The sequence below is a fragment of the Ahaetulla prasina genome, chromosome 2 (genome assembly GCF_028640845.1).
Source record: "Ahaetulla prasina isolate Xishuangbanna chromosome 2, ASM2864084v1, whole genome shotgun sequence".
Classification (NCBI taxonomy): Eukaryota; Metazoa; Chordata; class Lepidosauria; order Squamata; family Colubridae; genus Ahaetulla; species Ahaetulla prasina.
In genome coordinates, this window is record NC_080540.1 from 121,388,686 (window position 1) to 121,405,687 (window position 17,002).

The following is a 17,002-nucleotide window of genomic DNA, read 5'->3' on the forward strand; positions in this document are numbered from 1 at the left end:
AAGCTTCTTAAGAAAGTCCAGCTTATCATTCATCAGATTTGTCAATTCTGAGTCTTTCAAATCCATGTTCCTATCAGCCTTCTCCAACAAGCCTGCCGTTTTCAGACCAGACTCCTTCCCCTTCAGATCTGCCAGTAACAAACTAGATACCAATCCAATGTATTGTTTTTCTGTGTGAAAGTGGAAATAAAAACACAACCCAATGGCTATTTCCACCAGTAAAATATTTAGAAAAACCATGGGAATCCTATTATCAAAATAGATTAATGACCTAGAGACTGTGAAGTGATATTCTGAGCCAAGTGATGTCTCATATCATTATTTCCCATAAGTAATTAAGAGGAAAGAAGGACCCCCCGGTTTAAAAATATCTGTTGGTTCAGAGATAATGCTGTTATAATGTACTTGGTTTTATGATGACGAAGAATCTATTATTTCCTTGTAGAATTGTTTGGAAAGCATATAATAATAAATAGAACATAGAATTAATCTATATTCAGTGGCATGCAGAACAGCTAATTTATTTTTATATTGCACCCCTGGTGAATGGGATCATTTGCTTAAAAGATTCTGGATCTGGGTAACATTGCATTGACATACTCCTCCCTAAATTTCCTTAATGGGTTCTCATTAACATGGGAGACATTGCATGCATTCTCTCTCAACTATAAAATACAAAGCTGCAGACAATCTGTATTCACTATCTGTCTGAAGTGGAATGAAATGAGCTGACGAGCTGCTCTGCATGTGGGTGTGTAGCTGAGTAGATTTTTTTACAAATCCGTTGAATTTCCAACGAATGAAATATGGATCTTTGTATTTGTATTAATAGGTTACTACAACTCTCTCTTGGTAAGTGCTCTTAGTACATTATCTGAATTCTCAGGAGGCTGCAATCCACCTCATGAAGGATTATGAACATAAGGATCCAAGCACTCATTCTTTAATTCTAAATTTCAAGGCCAGGAATAAGATGGTGGCATGACGCAATTGCATTTTTGAAAAGCATGCAGGTGTGTTTGTGTGTGCATTTTTTTCATTTGAAAACTTGAGATTCTATTCCCCATGGTTCTCTTTACATTTTGATCACTAGTTTCATTCTAGTGGGGAAAAAAATGAATATTTCTGCTTTCTTTTATTCAGAGGTAATAGTAGATGAAATTAAATCCCCAGACTCAAGATTGGTTGACAGACAAGTTATATGCCATTGGGTTTAGTTTGACTTCTGAACCTGGACTGGTTGATTCCTTAGCACAGCGGATAAGCAAAAACAATACCTAATTATTTTTCACAATTTTTAAAGCAGCGGTCACCAACTGGTGGTCCGTGAACCCCTGGTGGTCGATGAGAAAATTTTGGTGGTCCGCAGAAAAATTATTTGCATTTTTTATATTGCACTAAATACTATTTATCTTTTTAAAAATTCATTTTAGTGGTCCGCGGGATTTACAATCATGAATTTAGCGGTCCCTGAGGCCTGAACGGTTGGTGACCCCTGATCTAAAGCACAGACTGGCTTGCCGTTGAAATCTTAAAGGAATAAATCAGCAGTGAACTCAATTTTCTGGCAGAGCAAATCAGGAACAGCCATAAAGCAGGGTTTCCTTAGGCATAATTTCATTACTATAGGGGTATGTAATACATGTGCTGAATTGGTTAAGGCATTGGGCCAGGGTCAGGGAGACCCAGGTTCAAGACCATCTTCAACTGTGAAGTTCAGGGAATACCCTGGACCACAGGTGTCAAACTTGCAGTGTCACATTACTGCCAAGTGATGTTTCGTAATTTTTTTCCTTTTGTGGAGCTGGGGTGGCCATGGCCTGTGCATCCAGCCCGTGGGCCACCAGTTTGACATCCCTGCTCTGGGCCATCATTCTTTCTTAGGCCAACCTACCTGTGCTGTTAAAGGGAAAAATTGGAAAAAGGAGTGCTATGAATGATGCCTTAAAAGGCAGCATATAAATCCTAATAAATAAAATGGGGGGGGGGGGGTTTGCACATTCACAATGCCAAAGGCAGTATTTATTATTTTATTATTTATTTATTTTATTTATTTTATTTATTTACATTTATATCCCACCCTTCTCCGAAGACTCAGGGCGGCTTACAGTGTGTAAGGCAATAGTCTCATTCTATTTGTATATTTACAAAGTCAACTTATTGCCCCCCCAACAATCTGGGTCCTCATTTTACCTACCTTATAAAGGATGGAAGGCTGAGTCAACCTTGGGCCTGGTGGGATTCGAGCCTGCAGTAATTGCAGGCTGCTGTGTTTTAATAATAGGCTATCTTACAGCCTGAGCCACCACGGCCCTATAAAAAGCCACTGAGGGATCACAGTATGAATAGCTCCGACTATTTCTTGTCTTGGTGCAGTCATAAACCTGGTGCTAAACTACTTTGTCTATTCCTTTCTGATGTGGGCTGTAAGAAGTGTCTGCCACCTTTCTCTATCTTACAGTTTCTATATAGATTTCAGTGCACTCCTGTTTCTTTTTGAGGCATTCATAAATTTACCCTTCTAACAAAGGATTCATATTATGCATGAACTATTTTTTCCTTTAAAATCTGATTTATGTTATAACTTACCCTGTAACTTACAACATCACGTATAGGAAACCCATTACTGGATTGAATACAGTTGGCTTAAAACTGTCTCAGTTTTCCAGAGTAAATATATTAAAGTGACTTATCAGATGAAACTGAAGCAATCAGCAGGCAGGATACGCATTTCAACTGAAGTGTAAAAATGGGGGGGGGGAGAGCTTTAACTTTATTATTAGTCCTTTATCCTCCTGGTTTTATAAGTACAGTGGATAAGCAAAAACAATAATTATTTTTCACAATTTTACTTATCTAAAGCCCAGTCTGGCTTACCATTGGAATCTTCAGGGAAATGCTTATAGCACTCCAAAGATAACCAAGTCCTTTCTTTTCCTTATGGGATAAAAAACTCCATTTGTAGCTGATACACGCAGTGTGATCCGGCACCTTTTGCATGAGGCAAGGGGAGCCTATGAATGAGCATGAGGAAAACACACAAAAAAAGTTAAGCATAGAGGAGTTGCCCCAGCACAGTGAACGGCTGGCCTTTTTTCCTCCAATAATCAGCCACAGAAGATGCCTGAGGAAAAGCATAAAACCCACATAATGGTTTTCATTGTTCACCAGTCTCCCTGCCTCCTGAGACTCCCGCCCCATGCACACACTTTCACAGCGGGAGGATCAGCCCCCTGAATGAGCCTTATCCTCCCCCACCCCAAAACCCCACCTTGGAAACTGAGGATCAAGCATCTCGGGCCAAGCTACATCACAGCAGCACAAATACTTGGTTTTGCTCTGTTGGGTAGAAACAAGTAGCTGGACTTGCCAACTATTCCCTGGAGCCAGTTCTGCCTCTGAGGAGAACCTAGGCCTTCCCAAGAGCTGTAGTCTGTCAAGGCTCTGTTAGCATGTCTGGCACATCAAGCAGCTGATTCATGGGCATCGGGAGGAGGATCTGGTAAGTGCCCCCAAAATGCTCACACTGTGTGCAGTTTCTCTTGCAGGAAATCCATCAGAGAGAAAGTTATGGCTCGGTTGCTTCAACTGGATGAAAAAAAACCACACCCATCTTTTTGGTGATGGGGATTGTCTTGTTTTGTTTCCCACAACATGTTTTCTGAGTTCAGTAACAAAGGCAGGCAAAGACGTCCTGGCCTTTCCTCACCTCAAAGGTCTCAATGAGATACAATTTCCCTGTCTATTTATTTACTTCTATTGAACATCCAAAATATACTATTAAATCCTATGTATATATGCCATATGTGTACATACATATTACATAGTATAGTGTGTATAGGCACACAAAAAGATACATTATCTACTATATATATACTGTATGTACACACACACACATACACAGATACCCCTCTTCTAAAACTATACATATTCAACCTCACTACATTTGGAAAAACATACCCAGAGTCCACTTTTTGCCACACATTTATAGTTAAAGAAGAGGGGTGTATGTGTGTACGTACAGTATGTTTTTCCAAATGTAGTGAGGTTGAACTTCTGTACATTTAGAACATTACCAACACCTTCCGATGTTCTTCCGTAACTTGCTCATGACTGTTAGAGCCAGAAGAGATTATGGATTGAGTAAAATGTGGTGAAACTCACTTAACAACGCTCTTGCTTAGCAACCAACATTTTGGGCTCAATTCTGGTCATAAGTCAAGGACTATCTCTGCCTTCCTCTGCATGGCAGCTTTGTCCTAGTAAACTCCTTCTCCTCTCTGGCAATTTTCCTCTCTGTTAGAGGCACCAAAATAATCCAGATGATGTAAGGTTTCCTGCTGGTTGGATTAGATGGCCTCTAAGGTCCCTTCCAGCCCTAGATTACTGTCCTGTTTCAAAGCGTCTTCTGAAGCCAAGTCTAGTGCCAGGGTTTGTGGTCTGTCCTTCCTCTTCTGTCTCTCTCTCTCTCTCTCTCTCCCTCCCTCCCTTTCTCTTTCTTCTTTCTTTATCTCTTTCTTGTCTCTCCCTTCCTCTTTCTCCTTTTCTTTGTCTCTTTTTCTTTCATTCTTTCTTTTATCTCTCTCTGCCTGTTTCTTCCCTTCCTCCTTCCTTCCTTCCTTCCTTCCTTCCTTCCTTCCTACCTACCTACCTACCTACCTACATTTTTTTATTACCGGTTCTCTTGAACCGGTGCAAACCGGTAGCAACCCACCACTGATCTGCTTGCAAAAGGGACACTTTGAAATGGAGCTAATTGCTCCATTTCAAACTGCAAGTACACAAAGCTTTGAGTTTCCATTATTTCTCCACCTGGACAAAAAGTGTTTGGTCACTTCCCACAAGCCTCCCGTGAGTCAGGTAGCCGCACAGCACATCCAGATTGCCTGTCTTCTCCCCCCTGCCTCTGCCTGTGTGCTTTGACTTATCGGTATTTGTGCTGCGCCAAGGAGCTGGTGGGCTGCAGCTGCTGCCGGACACTGTCGGCCCCCACGTGCTTGCCGCTGCTCGTGCTGGCCATGCCCATATCTCCAGGCTTATTTTTGGGATGGATCTTATTTTCGGGAAAACACGGTATATGTTTGAGATAATGTCATACAATTTTAAGTATGAGAATTTTCAGAGATTTCTATCAAACTACTCCTTTGCTATGAGTTGATATATGGAGATAAGAGCTATTAAAGATGTAAATGAAGGTGTAAATCTTTTTACCAGCAATTAATTTTAGTTATTGTTCCATTAATATATTCATTATTATTTTTGCTGTGCCTTTTTGGGGAATCTGGTTTCTGGCAGGTATATATATATACACTCCTACATAGTGTTATTTATTTACTCATGCTTACGTGTTGCAGTAAATATATGCATAAGCATATGTACATTTATCATGTTCACATGTTGGAGGGAAAAGTCAGCAAGATTGATTTCAGCTGGAGGTAGCAAACTTAGTACAATAAATTATAAAGCTGCAAACTATACAAACTAGGTATTGGACAGGATTCTTTTTCTTTGTCTTCTCTTCCCATTGGTATGGATCTTCTTAAAATTAAGATCATGTTTATTTCAGGCAGTATGGTGATTTTTGAAAGGACAAGTCAAGTTCTTGAAAAAAAATTAAAGCTTTGTATATTCTCATTTGTAAAATATACATTGTACAGTTAATAAGAAACTATCCCAGGAATATCAATCTGGGATGTTATGATTCTTCTGAATTATTTCACATCATTTCTTGATATGTTTTTATAGTCCAAAATAAGATCATTGTTTATAGTAGTTCAGTCTGAAGGCTTTTAACTTGCAGATGTATTGACTATGGATCCTTACACTTGTAGCAGAGTTAGAATAGAACAGAATAGAATAGAATTTTATTGGCCAAGTATGATTGGACACACAAGGAATTTGTCTTGGTGCATATGCTCTCAGTGTACATAAAAGAAAAGATATGTTCATCAAGATACAACATTTACAACACAGATAAATGAGACAATTAAATTAGGAATACATTGCAAGAAAATATACATTACGGACAGGGGTGATATCTACTTACCTTCCCTACCGGTTCGGAAGTGTTTATGCGCGTGCACGTTGTGTGTGATATTTGACCCCCTGCCCATGCACAAAGCCTCCTGTGCATGCGTAGAGGGTAAAAAACAGGTTACTTCCTGGTTAAAACCAGGAAGTAACAATGTCTGGTCGGGTGAGCGGAGCCTTGAACTGCCGCTGCTACCAGTTCTCTGAACCACCCGCCAACACCTCTACTGGTTTGCCCGAACTGGTGCGCACCGGTAGCATTTCACCCCTGAGACATTTTAAAGAGTTTGTGCTAATGATATAATCATAGACAGAGCCAGTTTGGTGTAGAGGTTAAGGCACCATAATAGAAACCAGAAAACTTTGAGTTACAGTCCCAATTTGTGCAACAAAGCAATTAGGTGACCTTACCTCAGTGCAGGGTTGAAATCCAGCAGGTTCTGACAGGTTCTGGAGAACTGGTAGTGGAAATTTTGAGTAGTTCAGAGAGCTGGCAAATACCACCTCTGGCTGGCCCGAGAGTGGGGTGGGAATGGAGATTTTGCAATAGCCTTCCTCCAGGAGTGGGGAGGGAATGGAGATTTTGCAATAGCCTTCCCTTGCCATGCCCATCAAGCCACGCCCACAGAACCGGCAGTAAAAAAATTTGAATTTCACCACTGCCTCAGTGTGTCTCAGCACAGGAAGGAGACAAGGACAAACCACTTCTGAAAAACCTTGCCATGAAAATCTTCAGGGACTAACTAACTAAATATGATGGATAGTCCCTATCACTTTTTAATCTACGAAAATCAGATAGTTGCAAGCATTGACTAATCAGTGGGTCTTAATTGCTATTCTGTGGCTTAGTTATAACCATATTATACATGGATTGATAAAGGAAAATATCCAAGAAAACAACCAAGAGAGCATCAAGGACACCCCCACCCCATTCATTTATGCTAAATAGGATAGATTAAAATGTCTGAATGAGATGGTGACAAGGACCCCATAGGGAGCAGAGTTAGGGTACTGCTGCCAGGTAGCAATGGAAGAATTTCCCTTTGCTCAGGAAGCCAGCCAAACATGCTAAAAAGAAATTATAGGAAGCTGCCTTCTTCTGAATCATGCTATGTCCATTTATTTCTGCCAATGATGCTGGGATGGGGAGGACAGAAAAATGTTGACAGAGGAGCAGTAATGCTGCAACAGTGCAGAAAAGTTGACATTTGATTGATTGATGACAAGTCATTTTTGACTCTTAGTGTGACTCCTGCCAACCATGTAATACAGATGACAATGACATTTATTGCAGTTTCATTGCCGTGAATGTTAGCAGCTCTCTGATGTTTTAGATAAATTGTTCCAGACCCATCTTCAAATATTAAGTATCAAGGGTTACACCTTTTCCATGCATAGTATTTTACCACATTAGTTCTTCTCATGTCATTATGATTGAGGAATAAGCTGGTTTCAGGACTTACAACTCCATCTTGTCTTCCTTTATGTGAGCTATTTATTGATATATACTCTGCCCAAGTTCAGAAGAAAAGCTATTTATCATACCACAGGATTTAATGCTAAAGAACAAGGTCAACTTCACATTCCATTTTCTCCACTGATATGAATAGCAGACATTCCATACTCCTCCTGACCATCCATCAGCCTTTAATCTCTACTCCTTTTTCTTATTAAGTATATTAGCATCACTCCTTTATTTCTGGATGTAGATGAATGGGGAAAGGTTGAAAGTATTTCTCATTAAGGCCATTTCCCCTATTGGGTAGCATTAAGCTTAAGAGGCTAAAAAACAGTTACTGTATTGCCAGTGAATGCTGGCTAAGAGCCAGCTCAGTCCAAGGACAGGATATTTAGAAACTGGGCTTTCCAGAAAGATAAAAACATTGGTTTCCAATCCATTCCCCTCTGGATGAAATTAGAGTTTGCAGTTTCAAAGAATATATTGTGTATGTATGCAAAATATATGCAAAATAGCCAATATTTCTTTGAAGAGCTTTGTTTCTGTAAACAAAGGTGCATGAAGAAAAGTGGAACATAAATAGCAATATGTGTCTGCTCTGGATCAAAAATAGTTAAGATGTGTTGTAATGTGTGATAGGACAATGGTGGCAGAACCCCAGACACAACAAAACCCCAGTGATTTGGCACAGTAAAATAGCTCCTTAATGGTTACTTTGGTGATAAAACTGTTGCTGCCCTCCAAACTAGACCAGGATTAGAAATGGGGGAGTGAAGGGAGGAGGGAACCAGGGACATGCGGATAGTTTGATATTTTCTGCAAGTTGGATAATTGGCTGTGTTGGAAACACAGTTGTAATAAACAGGGATGTGTTTGTGACATACTGTGGTTGAAGTCAACAGTTTTAGAACAAATGAAAGCAGAGAGAAACTGAAAGGAATGTTAATATTAACACAAGGAGAGCAACAAACGATCAGTGAGTGAGAGGCATGCTTGAACTAGATGCAGTTCTAATAATAAACTAATTAATCTCTGTGGAGAATCCCATGGGAAAGGAATTCACAGCCAGACAAGCAGGGAAATAGGGACTGGACCAGAAATGCTAGAGTATTGTTTTCATCTGAGAAGGAATGAACTACAGCCCACTGTATCCTTGAACGGCCTAGAACTGACTGAATGAGAAATGGGTAGGTAGTTCCAGTGATGGGATTCAACCGGTGTAACAACCGGTTCGCTGAGCGTACGCTCCACACACACACAGTGCATTTGAAAACAACTCTAAAACTTACCTTCTACTGCAGCCCTGGTGAATAAAACAGCTGAGGCATGGCAATCCGCTCTGCCGCCCTATCAGCTGGGCTTCAAACAAAGGAAATGTAGGTCGGTATAGCACAGGGGCGGGCAGGCAAACCCAGCTGATTGTCGGAGCTACCGGTTCACCCAAACAGGTCCGAACCGGCTGAATCCCACCTCTGGCTACTTCCCATGATACAGAAGTCTTAGAATCCATAGAATATAATTAGTGACATGACATGAGCCTCCTGGAACAATAGTGAAAACCAGATTTCATTATATGATCATACTCAGGGGAAGGAACATCAGACTGTCTTTTTGGTGCAGGGAAGGATATGACCTCAATTTAGCATGAAGGACAAAAGTCTTCTGAGCCCCTGAAAGTGTAGATTTCTAAAGAAGTTTCAATAGATAGCTGGCAGTTGAAGAAGTGCTTGCAATGAAGACTTCAGGAGTAACCGCTCTTAAACGAATGTGCTGACTATCCTTCTGGGTTTTTTTCTCAAATCTCCCTGATACTTTATGTAAGTAAATTTGTTACAATGTATTTGCTTAAAATATAAACTTAGAACAAAATTATTGTTTTATGTGTTATACTGGGATTTATAGAAATGGATTCAGGTTCTGTATGGAATTTGCAAATGGGCACTCTAAACAGAATTTCAGAAACAGAAGTTTTGGATACAGTTGAATGAGAGAATGCACATTATATCGGCAGGAATTCATTAAAAAATTGTGTTACAATTTCAGAACAAAGAATTAATAATATCAGTTATCAAACACAACAAGTAAATGTCATGCCTTTATTTCCCAGTGGCAGCATGAACTAAACCTAGGAAACTAGAATGGATTTGAAAGTTTCACTGTTCCAAAGCAGATTAATAAACCATAAATCAAAGCCGCATAATGATGAGTCAGGGATTCATGGAATGGATTTGTGCAATCGCCAACATATTTGCAGAGGGCACCACTCTAAGGAAAGTTTTTTGTGTTATTGTGATAATTTTTAGAAAAAGCAAGAAAAGGCTAACATTTTTATTAAAATATCTTCCAGGGCAGAAGCTGACATACAATGCTATAGAATGTGGGTGACCAGGAATTGGGGGCTTGCTGCTATTTTATACATGTTTGCTGATAATATATCTAGACAATGGATCATTTCATGCCAAATTTATCAGTATCTGAGGACCACCAAACTTTACCCCTTTATTTTTCCTCCTTCCTTCCAGCTTGTAACTGCAACCTGCATGCCAGAAGGTGTCGTTTTAACATGGAACTCTACAAATTATCTGGTCGCAAGAGTGGGGGTGTTTGCCTTAATTGCCGACACAACACAGCTGGTCGTCACTGCCACTATTGTAAAGAAGGCTACTATCGGGATATGACCAAACCCATCACACACAGGAAAGCATGCAAAGGTATGTATATCATAAGACCAATGCCCAACAGAAAGAAACTGCAGGATTACTCCTATCTTTTATCATCTGTGAGATCTACAAATGTTTTTCTTCCTGCAGCTACTAATGCTTCAGCCAGCTTCCTGCAGCAGTACCTAATGGCTGATTGATTACCTGGGCATCAATCTCAACTTTCCCATTTCTTTATTTACAACAATGTTCTCATCCATTCTACCTGCCTTATTTTTATGCATAACTGACTATTTACATGCTCCAGTGGGAAAAAAAGTGGGGAAAAAATGGAACCTTAAAGTCCTCCGTCCCTTTTCTCCAAGCCTTTTTCTTGAGGGAAGAAAGTTGTTTACTGTCTCATTTCATTTACTGAGCTATAGGATAATTGGAAAAACTGGCTTTTCTCTTCTACGGGAAGTACTGTATGTGATGTAGAAACTTGTGCAATCTTCTCTAGACCACTCCTTCAGTTTTCCTCTTTTTTCCCCAATTGGTCACTTCTAAGTGAGATGGTTCAAATAAATAAATAAAGTCCAATAAATAAACAAACAAATCAATGTTTGAAAGATACAAAATTTAGCAACACGAGAGAACAAGCTGTGAAAAGGGTTGCTAGAGAAAAAGAGGTCTGGGCAGTTTAATCCTGGAAGTGCCACTTGTCTGGACCATGACCTGTGTCCAAGAAACCGTAAAGCTTTCAGGACCAAAAAGATCAGAAGTCTGTTTTGTTCAACTTGTCCCAGCTTATCAGCCTTCTTTCCTCTTCTTTCCCCCTTCAAACACACAAGCACAGACACACATATATAAATGTTTGAATGGCTTGGAGCAGCTATTCAGAACATGTGTGACTTGTCAAGTAAAAACAAAGACATGGAAAAAGGGACCTCAGACCCTGAAAGAAGAAAGACAAAGGTGTGAATGGATTGTTGAGGTTATTCAGATCAGCAAATGGGCCTCTTACATCAAAAACAGGAGTTTGCCTTCCCTCCCCTTTGCACAGGTGTGCATACTAGCAAACAGTAGGGTTCATTCACTAGGCTTAGTAATTGAGAGGACAAAGGGTTTTCTGCCAGTATACACAGAAATCTACACACACACACACAGAGGGAAATATTAAATCATTCATATAAAACTTTGTTCTCTGGGGAAAAAAACCAACAGAATAGAATAGAATAGAATAGAATAGAATAGAATAGAATAGAATAGAATAGAATAGAATAGAATAGAATAGAATTCTTTATTGGCCAAGTGTGATTGGACACACAAGGAATTTGTCTTGATGCATACACTCTTAGTGTACATAAAAATTTAAGCCATTCAATGCCGGTTATGGAGAAACACCAAAAAAGCATTTAAAATCAGGGAGTAATTTGATGTAAGAATCTAATATTTCAGTGCCGTTGTAACTTCACTAAACACTCCCTAAATGAATGATTTTAAGTTGAAAGCTGTCAGTACCACAGACTCACTTCATATCTGGTGAAAGAAAAACACTGTAGACTTTCAAAATTATTTCATCAATACCAAAAAAAGTATTTCACTGTCCATTCACCAAATGTCTTACTGTCATCATGCTTAATAACTAGATACTAAGCATCCAGTGTGAATTTTGTAGAAGAATAGAGTATCAGTCGTAGCATGCATTATAGGCAAGAAAATGACCATGTCAAGTGGATATGAGTATATGTCTTTGCCGTCATATCAACCACACCACAAAAAATGCACTGAGTAGGAAATAATGAATACCACCCTATGCCTGAAATTGCCTTTAAATCAGTGTGGGTTGCTTCCGCTTTGACTCGGATCGGGCGAACTGGTAGCGGCAGCGGGAGGCTCCACCCACCCGACCGGACACTTCTGCGCATGTGCAGAAGCGTTGTGTGTGTGAAAATGAGTGCGCATGGGCTCATGAGCGAATCAGTAGCGACAGGTTTTGAATCCCACCCCTGCTTTAAATCCCATACTAGGGAGAAGCGGGTGGGTTAGATCAGGGTTTCTAAAACCTTTTGCCATCACACTTCCTTTTAGTATATTCTTAATATACATGCCTCCCTTAACAACTCACACACCAAAATGAGCACAAATGAACACTGAACACAATGCAATGAAACATTGAGAAAGCTGGATTTATTGAAACAGTGTTACATTAAATGGTTCTTCACACCTTCAACCCTGGACTGTATGGTCATCAATGTCCTTTCCCAACCTTAAAATCTACAGCTCTGTGAAATCAGAAATCAGCCAGGCTTTTAAAGTGGCAAACCTTACATGGTTTTAGTCTATATATCTGCTTTCACTGGCTCTCCATTGTGGACTTTCTGGGGAAAATTCTTCAAGCCTGAATGCATTGTTACCTCTATTTAAAAGCATATTGTTTTCTATACTAACTGCAAATTAATACAAGGGTGAAAGGGGAGAAGGAGCAGAGGCCTGGCAGAAAGAGCGTTGGTGAGGTAAAGTGATTTGCATGTGGTGACTGTGAACCAGGAAACAGCAAGCAAGACATCCATTGTCCATTCAGACCTTCTTGGATATCTCTCTGCCCCAGAGATTTGAGTAGATGCTGCTTTCCAGCCTAAAATATGATAGTTGGAACGACAAAGCCTAAAAGTGAAGTTAAGAGTCTCATACAATTGATAAGCTGAATTTGGAAAATGTCTGGCATAATTACAGTCTTGTATTGTGATTTATGCTGCCCAGGCTCTTACGATTTGGGCAGGGCCTTGCATTTCCGTGTAGTGTGTGTCCGTGGGAGGCAGCTGTATTGTGAGCCCCTTTCATTCATCTGGTAGAAAGGAAACATGCCCAGCTAATGTGGGCCACTCAGAACAGCCTGAATCTTTTGAATCAACTGGGATTTTTCAGCTGCAGAAGGCTGGGGGTGGGGAGTGAGAGAAACAGCCACACAGCTGAATGTGGGCACTGAGGGAGGAAGGGAAAGAAAAGGCTGCTTGACATCATGGCTTGGCAGCTTTGAGTCCTCAAGAGCAAGGCGGTTCAGAGAGACCAAAGGAATTCAAGCCTGCAGATGGAGGAAAACCACTTTGACACAACAGGCTGGATATTTTTCATGCTGCTCAGCCTTCCCGAAGGGGATAAAATGCTGCTTGGTAAACTGTTGGCAGAGCAGTGACAGCACTGAGCAGATATGTTTGGTAATAAGGCTGACACTTAATTTAAGGCTGGGTCCCAGACCAAGGAACAAAAGTTGTCCCCAACAATAGCAAACGGGTCGCTTTCCTAATAAAAATGAGCGAGCAAGTAAGATGCAAAGAAAGAGAGAAGGGGGAGGTAATTTTTCTTTTTCTTTCTTTTTTTTTTAATGCAACAATCTGTGAAAATCTCTCCCTCATCCCATCTTAGATAATGTGGCCTTGAAAATGCAGAGTTCATTGTGTAGTAGAATGGCATCAACAAATAAATAAATAATCTGCTATTCTAAGGGAATTCTTGAGCATATCTGCCTTCAGCAACTACATAGATTAATAGTTATTTGAATGTGATTTGACAATTTTCCCACCTTGCAGGGATTTATTAATATTATTGGGGTTACATTTGAATACTTCTTTCAGCAAGGGAGTGTAGCTTAGTTTTGGCTTGTATTTATTACACTGGAAATCAGCTTAGGTTTAAAAAGCCTTTTTCTGCTCCAAAGAGCTTGAATAGTGATGTGTTCATTGTTGGCCATGGGTCTTGTTGATCAGCTAGCTGCAGAGGAAAAGTGGATAGCTTCACAAGTCACACTTTTTGTGTGTAAGAGCCACACCCCCACTGTCCTTATATAGGGCTTACTAATAATACTTTTCAGCAAGCCAAGGCTTCTTGGATTTAATATTTGACCCTACCCAAGAGGTGAAATAAACTTTCAGTTAAGAACAAATCAGCAAAGATATTTCAAGAAAGGAAACCAGCAGTTCACTTCCTTATTTTTCTAACTACTAGTGTGTTAAAGTTCTAAAAAGCTAAAAAAAAATCCACTTAAAGTGCAGCTGAAAATTTTGTGAACCTTTCTGAATGTTCAATATTTTTTAATTACTTTAAAGCAGTACAGCTTTGAATAATTTTCCTCAATAGATAAATGATCAAATATAACGTTTTTACTCATTTGTGTAATTGGGGTCTCTTTATCTAATTTTAGGATTTGTAGGGAGATCATGTTTTAGATCATATTTATGCAGAATTATTGAACATCCATAAGGATTTACAAGCATTCCAACACCACTGTATAGACTGAATCTATTACCTGATGTGGAGGCAAATATTCTGATAACATCACATTTCTTTTAGTGTGAAGGAAGTCTTGAAAATATGGGCAATGAAATTTCTGTATTTTTATTTCCTGGGACTGAAGATTGTAAATGATGCTTTGCTTTTGCAGCCCAGAGAAATCTAGCTTCTACATATTTTATACATTCTCAGTAAAATAAATTATATAGGTGAAAAAAAAATTATCTAGAACTGTTTAGGAAGCTCCATGCTGAAGCTTACAAAGCAGGGGGGCTGGTTCAATGTAAGCTACAATGTGGTTTGTTCTTTTCTGCCATAGTGTGATGTGTAAACCCACCCATTATGGTTTGGCATGATATGTAAACCAAGCCACAGCATTTGTTCAACAAGCCTAATTAAAAATCCTGATTTGTCTTACCCACTAAGACCAGAGTGTCTGACTTCTAGACAATTTTATAAAGCACCACGACTAAACAATTAAATGTTCTTAGTCATAAGCTCCCGAACTATTTGCTGTTACTTTTTTCTCTGTCGTCTTCCTCTTTGTGTTAGAGCCTTGCTGTAAAACAATATAAATGATTTTTAAATGATCTTCACATAAATGGATGAAATATTTCCTACGCAGTATATTTATTCAAAACTGAGATCCCTTGATATTTTGGTTTTCAATATGCAGAAACTGAACCTCTGGCATCATTATGTTTTATCACCCTCCCCAGTTTTAATGAAACTGCCTAGCAGGCACTTGGTCTGATTTTCAGCTTGTGCTTCTACACTACTTCCTAAATTGCATTATTTCCTTCAGTTTTTGTATACAGCTTCTGGGACTCCAATTAAGCTTCTGGAGCAAAAACGTACATGACTGTTAGAAAACCACAAATCCCTGGGTAAATCTTAAATTCAGCTCAGTTCAAAATGTATAAAAACCAAAAGTCCAAGACATTTGCCAGGACGGCCCTTTTGTTTCCTTGAAGCATAAAGAATAACTTTTAAGAAATTACACTAAACGAATTAAATGACTTGCACAATATTTGTTTCATTACAAGGGACTTATTGAAATTAATTTGTTTAACAAAATTATTCTTTTCTAACCCCTTTACTTCCCCCTTCAAAGTCTTCAAGATGATAAATCTTTTTTTATGTTGTATTAAATTTCACTTATCTTGTTACTTGGAAACATTTATGAAAAATGCTCAATATGGAACAGCGAAGTACATACATGTTAAGCCAGCCAGCCCATTAGTGCAACATGCTTGAGCACTAAAAGTTGTCCCAATGTTCAGTGAAGCCAAGTGCTACATAAAGATGGTCTCTGTGTGACTCACTCTATGAATTTAATTTGTTTCACCCAGGGCAGAAAAGCGGAGATGGCCAGTTACACTCCGCCCGCACTGCTTGACCCGGCTAAAGAGAAATGGGGAACGATATGACCCGTTTGAAAGCTTTCTAGAAGCCAACGAACTGCAAGGAGTTCCAGATAACCGAAAAGGGCTTATTTCTTAAGCCATTGTGGTCCGGAGGTCATCGATATCGCGGAAGCCCTGGCAGAGCCAACGCCGTTGCAGTCGGTGTCGTGGCCAACTTTACAGACTTTACTAAAAAACCACTTCGCACCAACGCCGTCCAAATACGTGCGGCGGTTTGAATTCGGAGAGCGAAGGCAGATGGAGGCGAATCCATCGGTGACTACATGGCCGCCCTAAGAAAGCGCCCAAGGACTGCGGATACCGTGACCTAGACGAGGTGCTCTCGTGCAACTCACCCGGGGGGTCAAAGACATCCGTTTGCGGCGACGGCTGCTAGCAAAGAGCAACCTGACGCTGGCCAACGCCCTGGACGAAGCCAGAGCACATGAAATGTCCTCCCAAGCGGCAGAGACACTGCAGAAGCCGGTCCCACAAAAGGCGAGCGAAGGCAACTCCGTGCACCAGGAGGAGGTTCAGACCGAATCCGACGGTGAAGATGAGGAAGGGTCTGCCGACCGAGAAACGCGACAAAGGGGACCGAGACGAATGCGGAAGCTGCGGGGTCAACACCAGCGCCAACGCTGCAAGTTTAAGGACGCGATATGTCGGCGGTGTGGGAAGAAAGGGCACCTAGCTCAAGTTTGTCGAGCGCCCAACCTTCCCGCCGAAAATTCAAATCGGCCAATCAGAGCGGAATCGGCAAGGCGACCGCGATTGGCTCAAACAAAAAGGCGCGGATTCCAACCAAACAACTGTGGTCATAGGCGGCCTCGACCAAGTGGAGAAGAAGATCTTCACCAAGCCAAAGATAGAGGGAGTACGGTGCCGGCTTGAAGTAGACACGGATCAGCGATCACCATCATGTCCTGGGACACTTTGGCGAAGTCGCTGCCGTCCGTCAAGCGCCACCTGCAAGCACAACGGCCACGAGTCCACGACTACCAGGGGAATCGTATCCCTGTTCGAGGGACCACCTCCGTCCGAGTCGAGTACGGTCCATACAAGAAGACCCTGCCCATCACGATCGTCGAAGGAACTCTGCCCAGTCTGTTGGGACTAGACTGGTTTCGTGCCCTGGGCATGGGAGTGACTGGCATCTACAGAAGTGACTGTAACCT

At 40.6% G+C, this 17,002-nt stretch overlaps 1 protein-coding gene across 4 annotated transcripts in view; it reads left to right on the plus strand.

Moving 5' to 3' along the window:
• NTN1 (netrin 1) overlaps positions 1-17,002 on the plus strand; it is a 129,620-nt gene that overhangs the window by 55,779 nt on the left and 56,839 nt on the right. For all 4 annotated transcript variants that reach the window (XM_058166882.1, XM_058166884.1, XM_058166885.1 and 1 more), the window contains exon 3: positions 10,012-10,200. In XM_058166882.1, the coding sequence (XP_058022865.1) occupies positions 10,012-10,200 (189 nt within the window). The remainder of the gene's footprint in view (positions 1-10,011; positions 10,201-17,002) is intronic.